Source organism: Typopeltis vanoorti, chromosome 1, assembly GCF_054136105.1.
Source record: "Typopeltis vanoorti isolate ZY-2024b chromosome 1, IOZ_Tvanoo_1.0, whole genome shotgun sequence".
Classification (NCBI taxonomy): domain Eukaryota; kingdom Metazoa; phylum Arthropoda; class Arachnida; order Uropygi; family Thelyphonidae; genus Typopeltis; species Typopeltis vanoorti.
Genome location: NC_143549.1, coordinates 176,954,902 through 176,970,958, shown reverse-complemented (window position 1 = coordinate 176,970,958; position 16,057 = coordinate 176,954,902). Strand labels below are relative to the sequence as shown.

The following is a 16,057-nucleotide window of genomic DNA, read 5'->3' as shown; positions in this document are numbered from 1 at the left end:
GTTGTTATTACTTCTAATTAATAGCTTATCACCAACATGTACATCATTATTAGGTGGTGGTTGATCCTTGAATACACCTTATTCTAGCATTGAGTGTGAGGGTTGGCCAAACTTATGAAGTGGCTTTATATTTTGAAGTTAAAGCTTGAAACACATGAAACCGTCTTGTGTGAATGGCCTTCAAAGATTCAAGAATTTTGCTCTTCGTATGAGTTGCATTTTGTGTATAGAAAAAACCTGATATTCCAAAAATAATACACTCAACTGCAATAAAATTGGAAGATGATTATCATCATCTTTCTAGTTTTAGATTTATTCAGATTCATACAAGGAAAGTTTGCTGCAAATGTATGTTGACATTGTGGTAAAAATTAAACTATACTGGAAGTAACAAGCAATTCTGCAGCGGGCCAAAGCTAATTTTTAATAGGGTGTGTGTCTGTGTGTGGAGATTAGCTTTCTTTTTAGTATTACGGTATTGAATTTCAAAGGGAAATTTACATTCTCATCTCTGCAATGTCAACCACTTCTAAATTGCTGTTTCTATCTAATGCCTGTTGCTTGCCTTCTCACTATAAGCCTCACATTTTTTTTTTTTTTAAATGTGTCACCTATTTTTTTAGATTAAATAGGTAAAACAGTCGAGGACTAAATACATTAGATGAATCAATGTTAGCAGTGTTTGAGGTATTTTATTTTCTTCTACCTCCTTTATAACCTTGCTCTCCATTTTAGTTCAGTTAAGCTGACTTTCTTATGGAATCTTAAGCAACGTAATTGATGTATTCCAGATATGGTCTATATTAGTCAAATAATATAACTTACAGCAATATTTGCAAAGAAAAAACACCTCCCCTTGCAGTTCCCTTCATTTTAGGTTAAATGAGGTGAAATCATCAGAGGAAGTGAAGCCATGGAACCATATTTGGTCAAGAACAGTTGAATACTGTGACCTATAGAGGTGTCAGGTAGAACTCCCCATCCTCATTGTACTTCATTTATAGTGAATTTCTCAGACACCTTAAGGCAATATTAACAACTGTATTCTAAATTTGGCCAAAAAATTGAACAATGTGAGATGTGGCAGTATTTGCAAAAAATAGATAAATAAAATGAATCTCTCTGAGAACCTTAGGTTACTATATTTAATTTAAAATGTTGGAATGACAACATCTAAAGGTGTTTACTAAAAAAAACTACCCCTCAGTCCATCTGTACTGAAATTCACAGGGGAGCTGAGGCAACATTGGCTGAAAACAATTTATGATGCACCCTGCAAAGGGGCATAAGTAGAAGAATCCCCTTTCAGTTTAGTCTGAAATTCTTGTTTATTGTCTCCTGAGAATTTCAGATTCTCAGGAGAGAATAAACAAGGAATACCTGCATTCCAATTTGGTTAAAAATTGTTGGCAATCTGACTTATACAGTTGCTTGTGGAGAAAGCCCTCTCCACTCCCACCCCTCTTTTCTCTTTATTTTAGTACATCTGGGCTGAATATTTCAGGATGTTTTCATTGATGGTGAAATAACTTATTAGGTCAAAATCAGTTGAACGATACAAAGGAGGAGAGAAAATATGCTTTTTTTTTTCTCTCAATGTGCTAGTTTAAGTTGGATTTAATGTTTCAAATTTAGCAGGCTAATGATCACTTTAGAACTAGTTACAGCAGACTGAATTATGGTCCTAGTGATTCTTGTAATAACAGCAATCACAACTTATAGTTCATGGCATATTCCGGTATTTCTTTTGAAAGCTTTTGAATAGTTTTGAACTATATAGTATATAATAATATATTGCTTCTTACATGGCTGATTCCTTAGAATTTCATTACAGTTGGATAAAAATGAAGAAGGCTATAATGGGAGTTGTATATTTTGCAGACATCTATACAGGTTATATTGTTCAATTGATTTTGACCAAATTTGCAATAATGCTGTTTCTGACATTGCTTAATTGCCTCTGAAAAATTCATTCTGATTGAACTGAGATGGGGGAGGAATTGTATGATGTTGTGCTTACTTCAACTTAATTTTAAATATAGTTGTTTCTAACATTGCTGATGATCTTTTAAGCAGTTTATCCTAATTTGACTGAAATTAAAGGGTTTTGGGAAGTCTTAAACATCTTTACAGGTTATAATAAATTTAGTTTAATCCTTTATCCAAGTGTGAGCAAACAAAGTTTGCACTTGAAAGTATCTTCAGGACTGGGGTAAGGTGGTACAACACCAGGCAACTCGTTACAAAGGTGGAGCAAGCTAACATCACTCCTATCTCAGTATCTCCCATAATGCAAAACACATTTCCTTGCGGATACGTATAATGTTATGCGGATACGTATAATGTTATGCATAACATTATACGTATCCAAAAGGAGATGTGTTTTGCATTATGGGAGATACTGAGATAGGAGTGATGTTAGCTTGCTCCACCTTTGTAATGAGTTGCCTGGTGTTGTACCACTTTACCCCAGTCCTGAAGATACTTTCAAGTGCAAACTTTGTTTGCTCACACTTGGATAAAGGATTAAACTAAATTTATTATAGTCTAACCAAGTGAAAAATAAACTTTCAACATCTCTACAGGCTGTATCATTCAACTTTTTTGGACTAAATTTGGAATATAGTTGTTTTTTATGTTGCTTAAAGTCCTTTGATAAATTCAGCCCATTTCCACTTAAATGAAGAAGGCTTGTGTGTAAGGGTGGAGGGAATCACTTCTCAGACACCTATTTAGGTCTTCTTCCTTTTTCCCTCTTTTACCTTGTGGTGTCGAGTGTTTCTATTCATTTAACAGCAGCTGTACACAAGGATAAGGTGGTTAGCCCTATGCCTCCTGGTGTATCCTATATAGGTCATATAATCTAATTGTTACCTACAAAATTTGGAATGTAGTAGTTTTTGTTACATTGTTTAATGAACCCCGACAGTTTCCACATATTGACTAAAATGGAAGGCAGTTGCCAAAGGAGGAAGGATGAGAAAGCAAAATGCCATAAACTGCTCCATATTGCATTATTCATCTGATTTTGATCAGTTATTCACTGACTGTTTTACCTACTACATTTGAAACAATAAGTGATACTTAAACACATTTAAACAAGTGCGTCAAGTACTGAGGAAGCTAGAGGATGGTTGGTTGCAATTTAGTTGAATAATAATAAAAAAAAAAAAAGCAATTACTACTTTAATGGGAATCTCACTCATGAAAAGTTGGAACCTATCATACATTTAATATCACGGATCAGCTAAAGTAACTACATTATGCGGGCCCCTGCTCTGGAAACTAAACAGGATGGATTACAAAAATGATTTACCACCTAAAGACATTCACAAACATCCATGCCAATAGAATTTGAATCCTCTGACTGTCATTTGAAGAGTGGTGATGCTATCCACTCACTTAACCAGTATATAACTTGTAGCATAAAAAAAATTAAACATATCAAGAAAATTATGCATGTGAAGTTTACATGAAGTTTGTATTTTAGGAAAATGCTGCTCTGCAGTGGACTACAAGCTTACTAAGTGCATATTATCCTATTCTTTTATCTGGTTCGTCTTTGGTTGTATGCTTTTGGGCAGAGGTAAGAAAATAAATATTTTATGAATTTTCATATTATGCCAAAAGGAATAACTGACAGGGATGTCAATTATTCCTTTTGACAGCCACTCCTAGGAGATGAAAGTTGTATACTTTTAGTTTTTGTGTAATTAGGTTTTATTACTTTATATTAATGATAGTTTAATTTTATTAAATAAAAGCCTAAATTTTATTTCAATCTCATTAAAATTCACAGTCCAATCTTTAATTAATAGTTAACTAAGTTAACTGAACATAAAATTAACTTGTCTGTCATACTTATTAACAAATGTATCAGAAGTCTACTTTTTTTCTTGCAATTTGTTTTATTGAGAACTTGATTATTCATCTAGCAAATTCCCTGATTTGTCATGACATTTACTTCTTGGGATAAATCATCATTATCTTCCACAAATCCTTTCCTTTAGTATCCATAATTTTATTGAAATGAATCCTCAAGATGTTAGGTTCAGCAGCCTGTCATGGCCAAGTTACTTGGTTTTACAGAAACCTAATTACTTCTGGGATAGGGAAGTTTAATGATAGAGTATATGCTAATTGTGTGTATTCTTCTAACTACTTTTCTCTCTTGTGGGATGAAAAACTTGAGTGTTCAGGAGGTGGAAAATTTGCACCTTACTACTTCCATATGACACTTGCTAACTCACCTTCAGTTGAAAAATGTTATAAAGATTCTTCACATTCGAGATGAGATTTGAATCAGTGTTTTTATCTAAAGGACATCTTTGTTAATGATGAATCTATGTATAAATGAAAAGTTATTAACTTCTATATCTGTAATTTTTTTGCATGTGCTAATAATGTCTACTACACACATGCTCTTAAAATGTTTGGTTACTAATCTCTTAAATTTTATCCTCATTGTAAGCATCTCATACACTACTGCATAAGTCTTTCTGTCTTGTCTGTAAGCCTTTTCTTGATATGTTTTGATGAATCAGGTTGCAGGAAAGTCCACTGTGTTGTCATTTGTAGTGAAACATTTCTAATGGAGTAATTCTTTGAAATTAGGAAAGAGATTATCTGGAAAGCTAATGTGAAGACTGTACAGTGTGGGATTGGGGGGGGGGGGGGGGAATAGTGAGATGCACCTGTTGTCTGTATTTTTCTATGTGATCATATACTTCAAGAAGTATGTGATTGATTGTTGCATGTTCTTATCTGAGTCATTCTTTCTCCATTTTGAAGTCTTAGTTTGAAAACAAGAATAGCAGAAATAGAACGAGCACACAATTTTGCTCGGCCTGGCTTACAGCTGATACGAAGGTGGAAATTATTATGTTGTCCCACTGACTGTGCCTTCTTGATGAGCAGAACTTCTGAAATGCCTTTTTTATTATTATTTCTTTCACTAGGATAACAGATCCACACTCAGTTGTATGCTTAAGCACTGCACTCTCTCTGACTTCTCGAATTATTACTTCCCTGATATGTAATAATATACCTGTTGCTCTTTCCCCTGTTTGGTCTATTCTAATAGCATTATAATTACCATTATGCACTCTGATATTTAAGAATGTCCTCATTAAGGTGTGACCCAGAAATCTCCCATGATATGTAACTTAATTTCTCTAGTAAACAATTCAAACCACATGGGCGTATTCTTGAAGCTGCATATTTTAGTATAAGAATGATGCCATTTAGAGTATATTTTAATGTTAACTTTTTGTTAATGCAAACATCTCTCCTGCACCTGGATTACCTTTCATGTAATGTCTCTAAAGCAGAAGCTCTTGAAGTCAGGAATTTTCAATACACGACTAACATTTTGACAATATCAAGTTAAGTATGTTTGGAGTAAAATATAATGCACTTTTAAATTTATGGATATTATTTTATTAATACCATTTATTAAACCATCATGGACTAATCATTTTAACTTGATATATAATGGGAAAAATAAAAGGAAATCATTGTTAAATTTTTGTTTAACTATTTTGATTTGCTAAAATACATGCAGAATATTAAGCTGTGTGATTTTAAACTTCCTATTCTTCTGTGTGGAAAGGTTTATTCTTCTTCATTATGCTTTTGTATTCGAAGAATAATTTTGTAAACATTGCTTCAAAATGTCAGCATGAGGAAAAATTTTTGCTTTCTTTTCTAGAATAAATCAAATATGAATGCTATTGGAACAAGTTGAAAAAATCATTTAGTAATAATGAAAGTTGGTCAAAACATTAACTTTACAACTGTCGATTTTTCCCTTTTCCAGCTGTATTGAAAATTTATATTGTTAAGATATTAATGTTCTGTTCTGTATATGATTAAAAGGTGGATTTCCTTGATTTGCATCTTGGTTTCTGCCAATTCCAACTTGGGCACCAAGAGCAATGAGTAAAAAAAAGGTTTCATCAGGATGTAGCCATCATGGCTACATTTTCATCAGGATGTAGCCAGCATTACCAAGGAAGGTGGAATTTCAACATCTGGCTGCATTAATGCTGGAATCATGTCATGTCACCTCCAGAAGGTGTTTGCAAATGAATTTTGCATTCTTGATTTTACTTCAAGAACCAAATTCTAAATTTATTGTGCAGTGTAGTTTATGGAATTATTTGTTTCTGAGTGAAGTTGAGAAGAATTAAATATGTTGATTGTGCAGTTTCAAAGAGACAGTACCTTTGAGAATAAGAGTAATGAAATTCACTTATTTGAAATGAAAACCTTATGCCATTTTCTTTTTCATGAAATTTTTGTCAGATTCATTCTCCTCCAGTGAAATAAAGAGTTAACTCAATAACATCTAAGCAACTTAAATGTGTTACCAGTTTCTTTCATCACTGTATTTTGAATCATCAGCCACAGGATTAAATAAATATGAATATCTCTTGTATTAGATTGAAATCTAATCAAAAGTGTGAAGTGTTTTGTGCTTGTAGTTTTATTTTTTTTATGTTATGAATAAGTTATAAGTTCTTTATCCAAGTGTGAGCAAACAAAGTTTGCACCTGAAAGTATCTTCAGGACTGGGATAAGGTGATACAACACCAGGGCAACTCGTTGCAAAGGTGTAGCAAGCTACCAACACTCCTGTCCCAGTATCTCCTATAATGCAAAACACATCTCCTTGCAGATATGTCTAATGTTATGCATTAAGGGAAGGGCCACTACCCAGACTAGTTTCGACCTTTATTGAGGTCTCTTCAGTGGGAGCCAGGCCCAAGCTGAGATACCAGGCAGAAGCATTCGCAGGTCATCTCTACCTATAGGAGTTGCCAAATTAGTCCTGAAGATACTTTCAGGCACAAACTTTGTTTGCTCACACTTGGATAAAGGATTAAACTAAATTTATTATACTCTAACCAAGTGAAAAATAAACTTTCAAAGTTATAAGTTCTATTATAAGTTCCATTTTTTCTTTTTAAGTTATGTAAACAGTTTATTATAGTTTTGAAATGACCTGTATTTAATTTTATGCTGTATATTTCCATTTTAACCCTACTGATTTTTATAGTGAACTTTCACTATAGTGGAAGATTTACTATGTTTAATTTCTTTTAGAATAGTATTGATGCTATATCAAACATTTTTTCCAAGTTAGTTTGTTATATGCTTCATTTCTTGTAAGGAGTTCTTATAAGGAATTCTCTTATAAGGAGAATTGACTGTTTTCTTCCTTTTCCAACTTTGATGGCCACACGTCACCTTTTTTTTTTTTTTTTTTTTTTTTTTTTTTTTTTTTTAATCTGTTATTTAAAAAACGTCTCTCTGGAAAATATCTAGTGTTAAAATAAACCTTTACTATTTTGATATATCATCCTGATGTATTGATTTTTAGAGTAACTTTAGAAGTTTCATATTTAACCAGTTTGACATTCTTATGTAGATAATCAGCTAAAATGAATTAATATTTAAATATTTCTATGAAAGTTTTTTTTTTTCCAATAGATATTGTAGCCCTCTTCAGAATTACTGAGAAGGTTGTCAACAGCTTTGACACTTACCAATTATTTGAAATGATTGAGAAACTGAAGCATTTGGTCTTGATACTTCTAGAACATTTCATTAGGTCTTGTACAGAGACTTTCTAAACAAACTACTGTCTTATGGTGTTTCTTTAACTCTTTGTAATTGAGTGGCCAGTTCTTCTCTTGTTGTTTACTGTGTGTTACAGTGGATAAATTTTGGTCACACTTCTGCTAATGCATTCCTGGATTCTCTTTTCATGCCTGATTCCTCCTCTTATACATGAATGAATGCTGTCAGGTGGAATATGGTGGTAGGACTGTGTTTGGAGAGCTCCAAAAGCTAAGTTGTTTAGTTTTTTTTTTAAAAATAAGTGACATTAGTTAAAAATGGTGTTAGAATTAGACTGTATTGTGGGGTTAATTAGATTTAAGTTTTTTTTGTTTAAGTATAGTCAATATAGTCTTTTTGGTAAGTTACATGGTGTAGCACATGGCATTGATGTGAAGCAGGACAATGACATCCAAGGCATCATTGTTTAAAGAATTCAACCAAAGGGATTTCGTACAGTCCAACTTCACACAGGATGGTTTGCTGTGATATGCAATATCTATGAGAAGTATGCATTACTAAAGGCAAATGGAATTTGGTTTGAGAATAATAGTGGTGGGAAAGCATGCCTAAAATGCTATGAAAGCAAGGGTTGAAAGCATATGTCAGGTCATGAGATTGAAGTTGTGGATAGAACTTGAGAATACATGTGAAAATGTGTGTGATGTAATGGCAGATAGGATTGAAAACGAGATTAAAAGTGATGACACGATTGGGAGAGTGAGTAAAGGTGTTGATCAAAAGAATAGTATGATGGATGTAAAGAATGAAGAGTTGGTTGTAATAAGCAAGATAACTTGGTTATGCGGAGTGATACATAGGATGAAGTGCGAGTTGCAACGAATGCAGAAACATCTGGCGAGTGAGTCAATTGATATTTGAAAGAAGTGCAAGATAAGAGATATCAGTGCTTGACTAAGAGAGAAGGAAAAATCGAGGAGCAAGTCTTGTACGGCGATTCTATCATAAGAGGGTGTGATTGGCGAGAGATAGACAAAATCATGCTTTCCTGGTGCAAAAATTAATGATATTAGTGAGGCTATTAGAGCAGAAAAGGGTAAAGTGAAAAGAGTTGATTGTTTTGGTTGGAACAAATAATTTGAAAGGAGAAAAGTCTGGCATGAGAGAGGACATGAAAGAATTACTGGAAGTAGCAAAAGAAAAGAGTGAGTCTGTTGTTGTGGTATGACGGAGTAGAGCTTAGAATCAGTAAGTCAGTTGAGTGCAAGAATGTGTATAAAATGCCTTAGTTAGTACCACTGGTAACAAACCAGAATGGAATAGTTAGTATAAAGTGTCAGGATAGTGGTTAGCCTAAGAGATTTTTGCATTTTATTTACACTGATGCTGAGAGCATTTGAACAAAGGGAAGGAATTTTTGGCATTGAATTAGTTCATCCTGGTTATTAGCATTAGTGAGACATGGCTGACAGAAGATGATATGGTTAGTGTGATAGAATGTGAAGGGTATAGCGTGTTCAGGAAATAGAGAGAAAAGAATGGGAGGGTGTTATTGATGATAACACCCTCCCATGGAGATAGCCAATGAACTGTAATCAAAGAGTAGAAGTTCAGTGAAAATAGCACATTTGAGGTTATCTAGTGTGAGATAACCTCAAAAGCCTCAAAGGCCAGCAGAACAAAATATACAGTTGGATGCTGCTGTAGATTAGGGGATGGAAGAGATGGGATAGTATGCATTGGCAAAGTTGGTATTGACCTGCCCAGAATTATGATTAATTTTTTTTTCTTGTTTTTCTTTATGTGTAATTATATATCATATTATCACCTCATCTTGTGATTTGAAAGTCCTCTGGAAGTTTTTTTTTTTTTTTTTCAGCAGATATGCAGATTCATTTGATTTTTTATGATTTGTTATGCATAGAATTAAAGTCCTTGTAAATGAATATTTTAAGGCCCTCATATTCCAAAAAAAAAAAATTATTTTTTTTACTGCTATTTTGCTTGCTTTTGTTTATAAAATAAAAAAATAATAATATAAATAAATAAATAATAAAAAAATAAAATAATATTTTGCCCACAAATGTGAATTGGTGCCCAATAGAATAAAAAGGTATGTCCTTATGCTGGAATATTTGATGACTTTATTATTAAAGCATAAAACTTTTGATGGAGTTTTAGGATGTGACTACAAAAGCATTATACAAATATATTATTATATACTGGAAAATGTTTTTGTTTACAGGTATTTCATTTGAGAGATTTGCAGTATGAAAGACCTGGTTTCCTGAGCAAGTCCTTTTTAGGTTTCCTTGCATTCAATATTGTAACTTATTCCCTTTTGTTGGCTGAATTACTTCTTCTTTTATATTCTACAGAAACTGATAAGGTAATTAATTTATTTTTAGAATTATTTTTAAAACATTTTGGCGTAGCTATTCACATTAGTATATTATCATAAATTTCCAGTTGATGATAAATTATATTTGTTTCTTTTATCATTTGAAGTATTGTTTACTAAAAGTTTAAACAGATTATAGTAAAAAAAAAAAAAAAAAAATGTTTAATCTTTTCCTTTGGTTTGCCTTATTTATGAAAGTGTGCATACAGCCAAAAACATCTACTGCATATTCCTTGCTGAATAGGTTTCATTGCTGTTTCTGACTTGGACCATTCCTGTGAGGTTCTCCAGATTGTTCATCATAAATTTTCTTCTGGTAAAACTTCATTTAATAGTTGAATTTGCCTTAATAAGAATCAGTCCAAGAAATTAAGAAGCATTTTTTTTACGTTATCAACTAAATTATCATAGCAAACTAAAAGAAAGCATACCCAGTCTTCTTTTTAAAAAATAACTTAAAAAAAACCTGATAAGGTTTTTATGATTTAAGTTATATACTTCTGGACCTAGAAGCTTACAAGCAGCTGTATCATGCTGCTCCTATCATATTATCCTAGCATTAGTCTTGGTGTACGAGGTCTGCATAATATTTTTATAAACATAATTTAATAAACATTTAAACAATGGTCAAAGCTTGCTTACTAGGAGTAGACTTCTACATAGCCTTTAAGGAAAGCATAGAAAGGTGTTTCTGAATTAATATTTAATCCTTACTTTTGTATGGTGTAACTTGTTAATAGGCAACCAACCACCTAGACACAAAAAAACAAGAATGGATGGCAATATGGGACTTAGTTGAACAAATTGTATTCTGCACCGGCTTAAACCTTAAAGCTTAAACAAGGTGATAGTAGAGTGTGATGGAATTTCATGCTGACTGAGTTAACATTTTATGCTATTTTTGTCAGAGAATGAGGGCAAACCCTGAAAAGTTAAGTACTGGAACATACTCAAACACATTTTTCAGCGGAATTGAAGGTACCACCATCAGCATAAGATGCATCAACAAAAAAAAAGCAGTTGAACTGACAGAAGAATTAGAGAGGTACTGTGTTGACATATGAGGGGGGGGGTCTGGAAAGTTCTGGTAAAACACCTAGAACAAAAGTCAATTTTATGTCTTCTTATATATCTTAAAAGAAAAAAAAATTACAATTTGATGAAACACAGGGGTTAAATGGTTTAAGGATATGTTCTTTCTTGTGGTTATATCAGCTACTTATTTTTGTTCTAGGTGTTTATCAGAACTTTCACCCCACCCCATCATTATTATTCCTGATACCTTCAAGGAGTCCGAAGACTCATCGTGGGAGGACAACCACAACTGTCTCAACCACCACCACAAATCATCCCCATCAGCGCCATCCACCGCCACCACAACTAGTATTTTTTGTCTGTAAATTGCGTGTGTTCTGAAGGGCCGATTTGTCTGTATGCGGGAAGAAAAACCTGAGTTTCCAGAAGAAAAAACCCTGCTAACTCCGTATGAGATCTGCTAACTCACCTTCGATTGAAATCGTCCAGATAAAGATAATCATAATTGACATTACTAAAACAAAAGTGAGATCACTGTTGCCTGAATATAGGATGGTATATTCACACAACAGGTATCAGGTAAAGAAAGGAATTGCTATACAAATATGAATTTCTTGATTGTCAGGCATATTCAGGTGGAGTTGTATGGGTACATTTCAGAATGTGGAATTGAACAATGAAAATTATTTGTGTCTATGTCCCACATAAAGTTCTAAGAAAAAAGTGAAAGAATTTTTCAAGTCACTAGAGAAAGCAGCTGACAAATGTGAAAAGCTGGTCCTTGTTGGAGATTTAAACAGCAGAGTAGGACATGAATCTGACTTAGAATTGTTTTGAGAATATTTGGAGAAAAGAGTAAAGATAATAATAATGGAAAATAGGTTCTGAATTTCTGTTCTACACACAGACTAATCATTGTTGACCTGTGTTTCAACATAAAGATGTGTACAGATTCACATGTGTGATAGGTAGAGCCTGTCAATGTCACTTCAGGGATTGAGGGCGTGGTGTCATTAATTTTTGAGTTTTTTGGTGTAAATTCTCCACCTCTAGTTGGGTCCATTCAACAATGCCTGCTGAATATCTCAGAACAGGTATGGCCTAGGTGTTAATTGCTTTTATCAAATTTCCAGTGTTAAGCATTGACTTAAAGAGTTTTTCTTAGTCACCTTATGTATTCTGCTCTAGTTTTTTCTTTGATATTATTGTGCAGAATTTCTGATGCTTCTAAAATCCCCAAATATTTGTAGCTATCTTCGAATTTTATTGCCTTGATTTTTTCGCCATTGAGCAGCTTGATTTCATTCAGGTCCTCAATGAAATCAAGGAGCAGGCCAGAAGAGTTACAACAGTTGTACAGACAGCTCATGAGTATAAACTGGCTCTGCCTCTGCTCTGCAAGCTAAAGACATCCCAAAAGAATTCTGTTGTTATGCTGCAAGTAAAAGAATGAATATCAAAGAATAACAACTGATGGTATGTGTGAGACATGTGGAAGAGATTGTTTTACTAATGAGTGATCATTTTGCTAAAAGCTACCAGCTTGATGTATGCAACATTGAGCTCACTTCTACCTTTTCACTGGATGAAAAATTTCAGGTGTTTGAGGAGGATGTATTAGAGTTGTTGCATAAATTGAATATGAATTCAGCAGTATGGACTGATGGAATATCAGCATGGATACTGAAAGAATATTCAGCTGGACTGGCTGTTCTTTTGATCAGGGTGTGTAAGTTGAGTCTCAGAAGAGGGAAGATTCCATAGGAATGGAAAGAATGTATGATGATCCCATTGCACAAGGGTGATTCAAAAACTGATATATCCAACTATTAACCTATCAGTATTTCTGAAGTGGTTTGAAGATTTTGAAAAAATTAATAGTAAGAGATTGTATACTGAGTTGGGTTAACAGAGAATCTAAGAATTCTGCAATGGGGACAGATGGAATATCATTACATCATTATGTATGCTAAAAGAATATTCATTAGAATTGACTTGGCCCTTGACATGTTTGTATAACTTGAGCTCTGCTTGAACTCTGCTCAGGAAAGATACTACAGGAATGGAAAGAATGCATGATAGTTCAGTTGTACAAAGGTGGTGCAAAAACCAATGTGTCTCACTAACTGGTTTATCACTATTGGAGTGGTGGTGAAGATTCTGAAGAAGTTGGTAAAAACTTGCATTCAGAGATTGGTTGACAGACCAGCTTCTCTACAAGGAATAGCATGGATTTACAGAAAAGAAGTTATATTTTAGCAATTTGCTCATATTTTATAACAGTGTTACAGCTGAGTTGGATACAGAGAATGGATAAAGTTATATATTCTCTATGTCAGGGGTTCCCAACCCTATGCCCGCGGGCACCATGGCGCCTGTCGACCAATTTGTGTGTGCCGTATAGTTTGAAATAATCATGCAACAATTCGTGGCATGCGTTAATGACACATGACGAGTATTAAACGCATACAATGTAAAGTAGATGCGCATCCGAAGTTGTTCATTCCAGTTTAAGAACTGGAATATCATCATATTCTCCTAATTTTGAAGCACTGGCCAATGAAATGAAATGCCAGAGATCACACTAACTTACATATATATATATTTAAATTTTTATATAATGTAATAAAACATTTGATTATAATGTAAACTTTGTATGTATTCATTTAACAAACGAATTCAAAAAATTTGCTTGAAAAAATAGATGGTGCCCGTCGCCCTATCAGTATTTTAGAATGTGCTCTAGGAAACAAAAAGGTTGGGAATCCCTGCTGTAGGTTATTCAACAGCCTTTCACATTGTATTCTTTCAAATGCCTTAGCAAAGCCATAGTGCCAAGGCACTTGCTAGAATCTTGACATGTAAAGATAAGGAAGTCATTTTGCCTCTTTACAAGGCCTTGATAAGACCTCACTTGGACTATTGTACACAGATCTGGTCTCCTAATTTCTGTGGTAATTCTGATACAGTGGAGAGAATGCAATGGAGAGTATCAAAAATGACATCAGGATTGTGAAATACTGATTATAAAGACATTGAGAATGTGTAGGCTGCAGACACTAGCAAACAGGAAAAAGAGGAATGATATGATTGAGACTTACAAACTTCTGAAAAGGTTCTACATCATTTTAGTAGATGGAATGTTTCATTTTTATGGTGGATGGGGAAAGGATGTAAGGACTTCCATGGACGTTGAGAATGAATGCTGCCAAGAATGGGGTTAGGGCTAGATTTTTCTTTCATAGAGTAATGCTTGATTGGAATGGATTGCCTTTTAGATATTGTGTGTGTGTGTGTGTGTGTGCAAGTAGCATGAATGAATTCAAGAACAGGTATGACAACTGGTGCGAATAGTATAGCCTCTCTCAATGAGTTTGACTCCCTGGAGGACTCTCTTAATAATAATAATATAAACTCTTCACTTAAATGAAAGTGGTATACAGTGGGTGTGAATCTGCCATATTTAAAGTGACCAATGGTGTACAACAGGGTTGTACACCATTGGTTGTTGTTTAGTCTATACACTAAAACTATAAACCATAAACTTCATAAACTTGGGAAGGATTCAACAGGAGAGGTTTGTTGATATAAAAATACATGGGGCAGTCAGGAATGCTTCTGATATCCATCAGTTACAGATGATTTGAATAGGCTGGAAATGTGGGCAAATGATAATGGCTATCAGTTCAATGTTTGTTAGTGTAAAGTTATACACACTTTGGTGTGATGAGATTTCCAATGGCATATTGTATTGGCAGGGTTATGCTACAAGAAACTGATGCAGCTAGGGATCCTGGAGTGATTGTAGATAGAAATATAAAGTTCCAAGGTCACACAGCAAAAATTGCAAATATAACTCGGAGGGTAATCGCAATGTTGAATCAAACATTGGCTTGTAAGGATAAGAAAATCATTTTGCCTCTTTACAAGACCTTGATAATACTGCACTTGGACGGTGTGCATAGATTTGGTCTCCTGGGTTGTTTGGGGACACTTTGGAAATTAAGTTTGTGCTTGCTTAGGAGGATGAGCTAGATGTTTCTCTTACGGAGCAGTGAGTGAGTGGAACACTTTGCCTATTGAAGTAGTAAGTGCATGTAGCGTGAATGAGTTAAGAGAAGGTATGACAGCTGGTTTGGGTGTTGTGTGGGCTCTTGATGAGGCCTTGACTCCCTGGAGGTCTCATATAATAATAATATATTGGTGGGATTATGCTATTAGAAGCTGATCAGGTTCAGGGATCTTGAAGTTTTAGTAGATAGGAAGTTATAGTTCAAGGGCCATATAAGAAAGAATTTAATTTACGAAGATGAAATAAACCTTGATGTGTAGAGATAAGCAAGTCATTTTGTCTCATAAGGTCTGTTTTCATGGTTCCTGTGGTGATGCTGATATAGTGGAGATAGTGCAGAGTGGCATGTTAAAGATATCTAGATTGTAGAATGCAGATTATGAAGACAGGATGGGAATTTGTGGATTGCAGACACTAGCAAACAAGAAAAAGAGAGGTGATATTATTGAGATATACAAAATTATGACAGGATCATACAAGATTCCAGTAGATAGAGCTTTCATTTTATGTAGGGTGAGAAAAGTACAAGAGTGCATCCAGGAAAGTTGAGAATGAGTAGAGTGATGAAGTGGGTAAGAGCTTATATTTTTCTCTCAGAGTGGTGCATGATTGGATTGGATTACCTTTTGAGGTTATGAATGCAGATAGTGTGAATGAATTCAAGAAAAGGTATGACATCTGGTTTGGGTGATATGCAGCCTCCTGTGATTAGTCTTTTACTCCCTGGATGTTTCTTTTAATAATAATAAATAGTACGTGTTCCATTTCCTTGGTGTATCTATTTACAGCTGTTTCAGGGGAATATGCACACCATTACCTAAACAATACTAAAATATAAACATTGTTATATCATTAGTAGATGTTATAGAAAAATAAGACATTTCCAGAATCAGTGCATAAAATTATTTCATAAATCACTCATGTGGATGAAGGTATGAATATTTATGTATTCTGTTAGTGTTATC

General features: G+C 34.0%; 1 protein-coding gene across 2 annotated transcripts in view; it reads left to right on the top strand.

Moving 5' to 3' along the window:
- LOC150110664 (uncharacterized) overlaps positions 1 to 16,057 on the top strand; it is a 253,724-nt gene that overhangs the window by 126,771 nt on the left and 110,896 nt on the right. For both annotated transcript variants that reach the window (XM_090400164.1, XM_090400172.1), the window contains 2 exons: positions 3,491 to 3,586; positions 9,830 to 9,973. In XM_090400164.1, the coding sequence (XP_090256290.1) occupies positions 3,491 to 3,586; positions 9,830 to 9,973 (240 nt within the window). The remainder of the gene's footprint in view (positions 1 to 3,490; positions 3,587 to 9,829; positions 9,974 to 16,057) is intronic.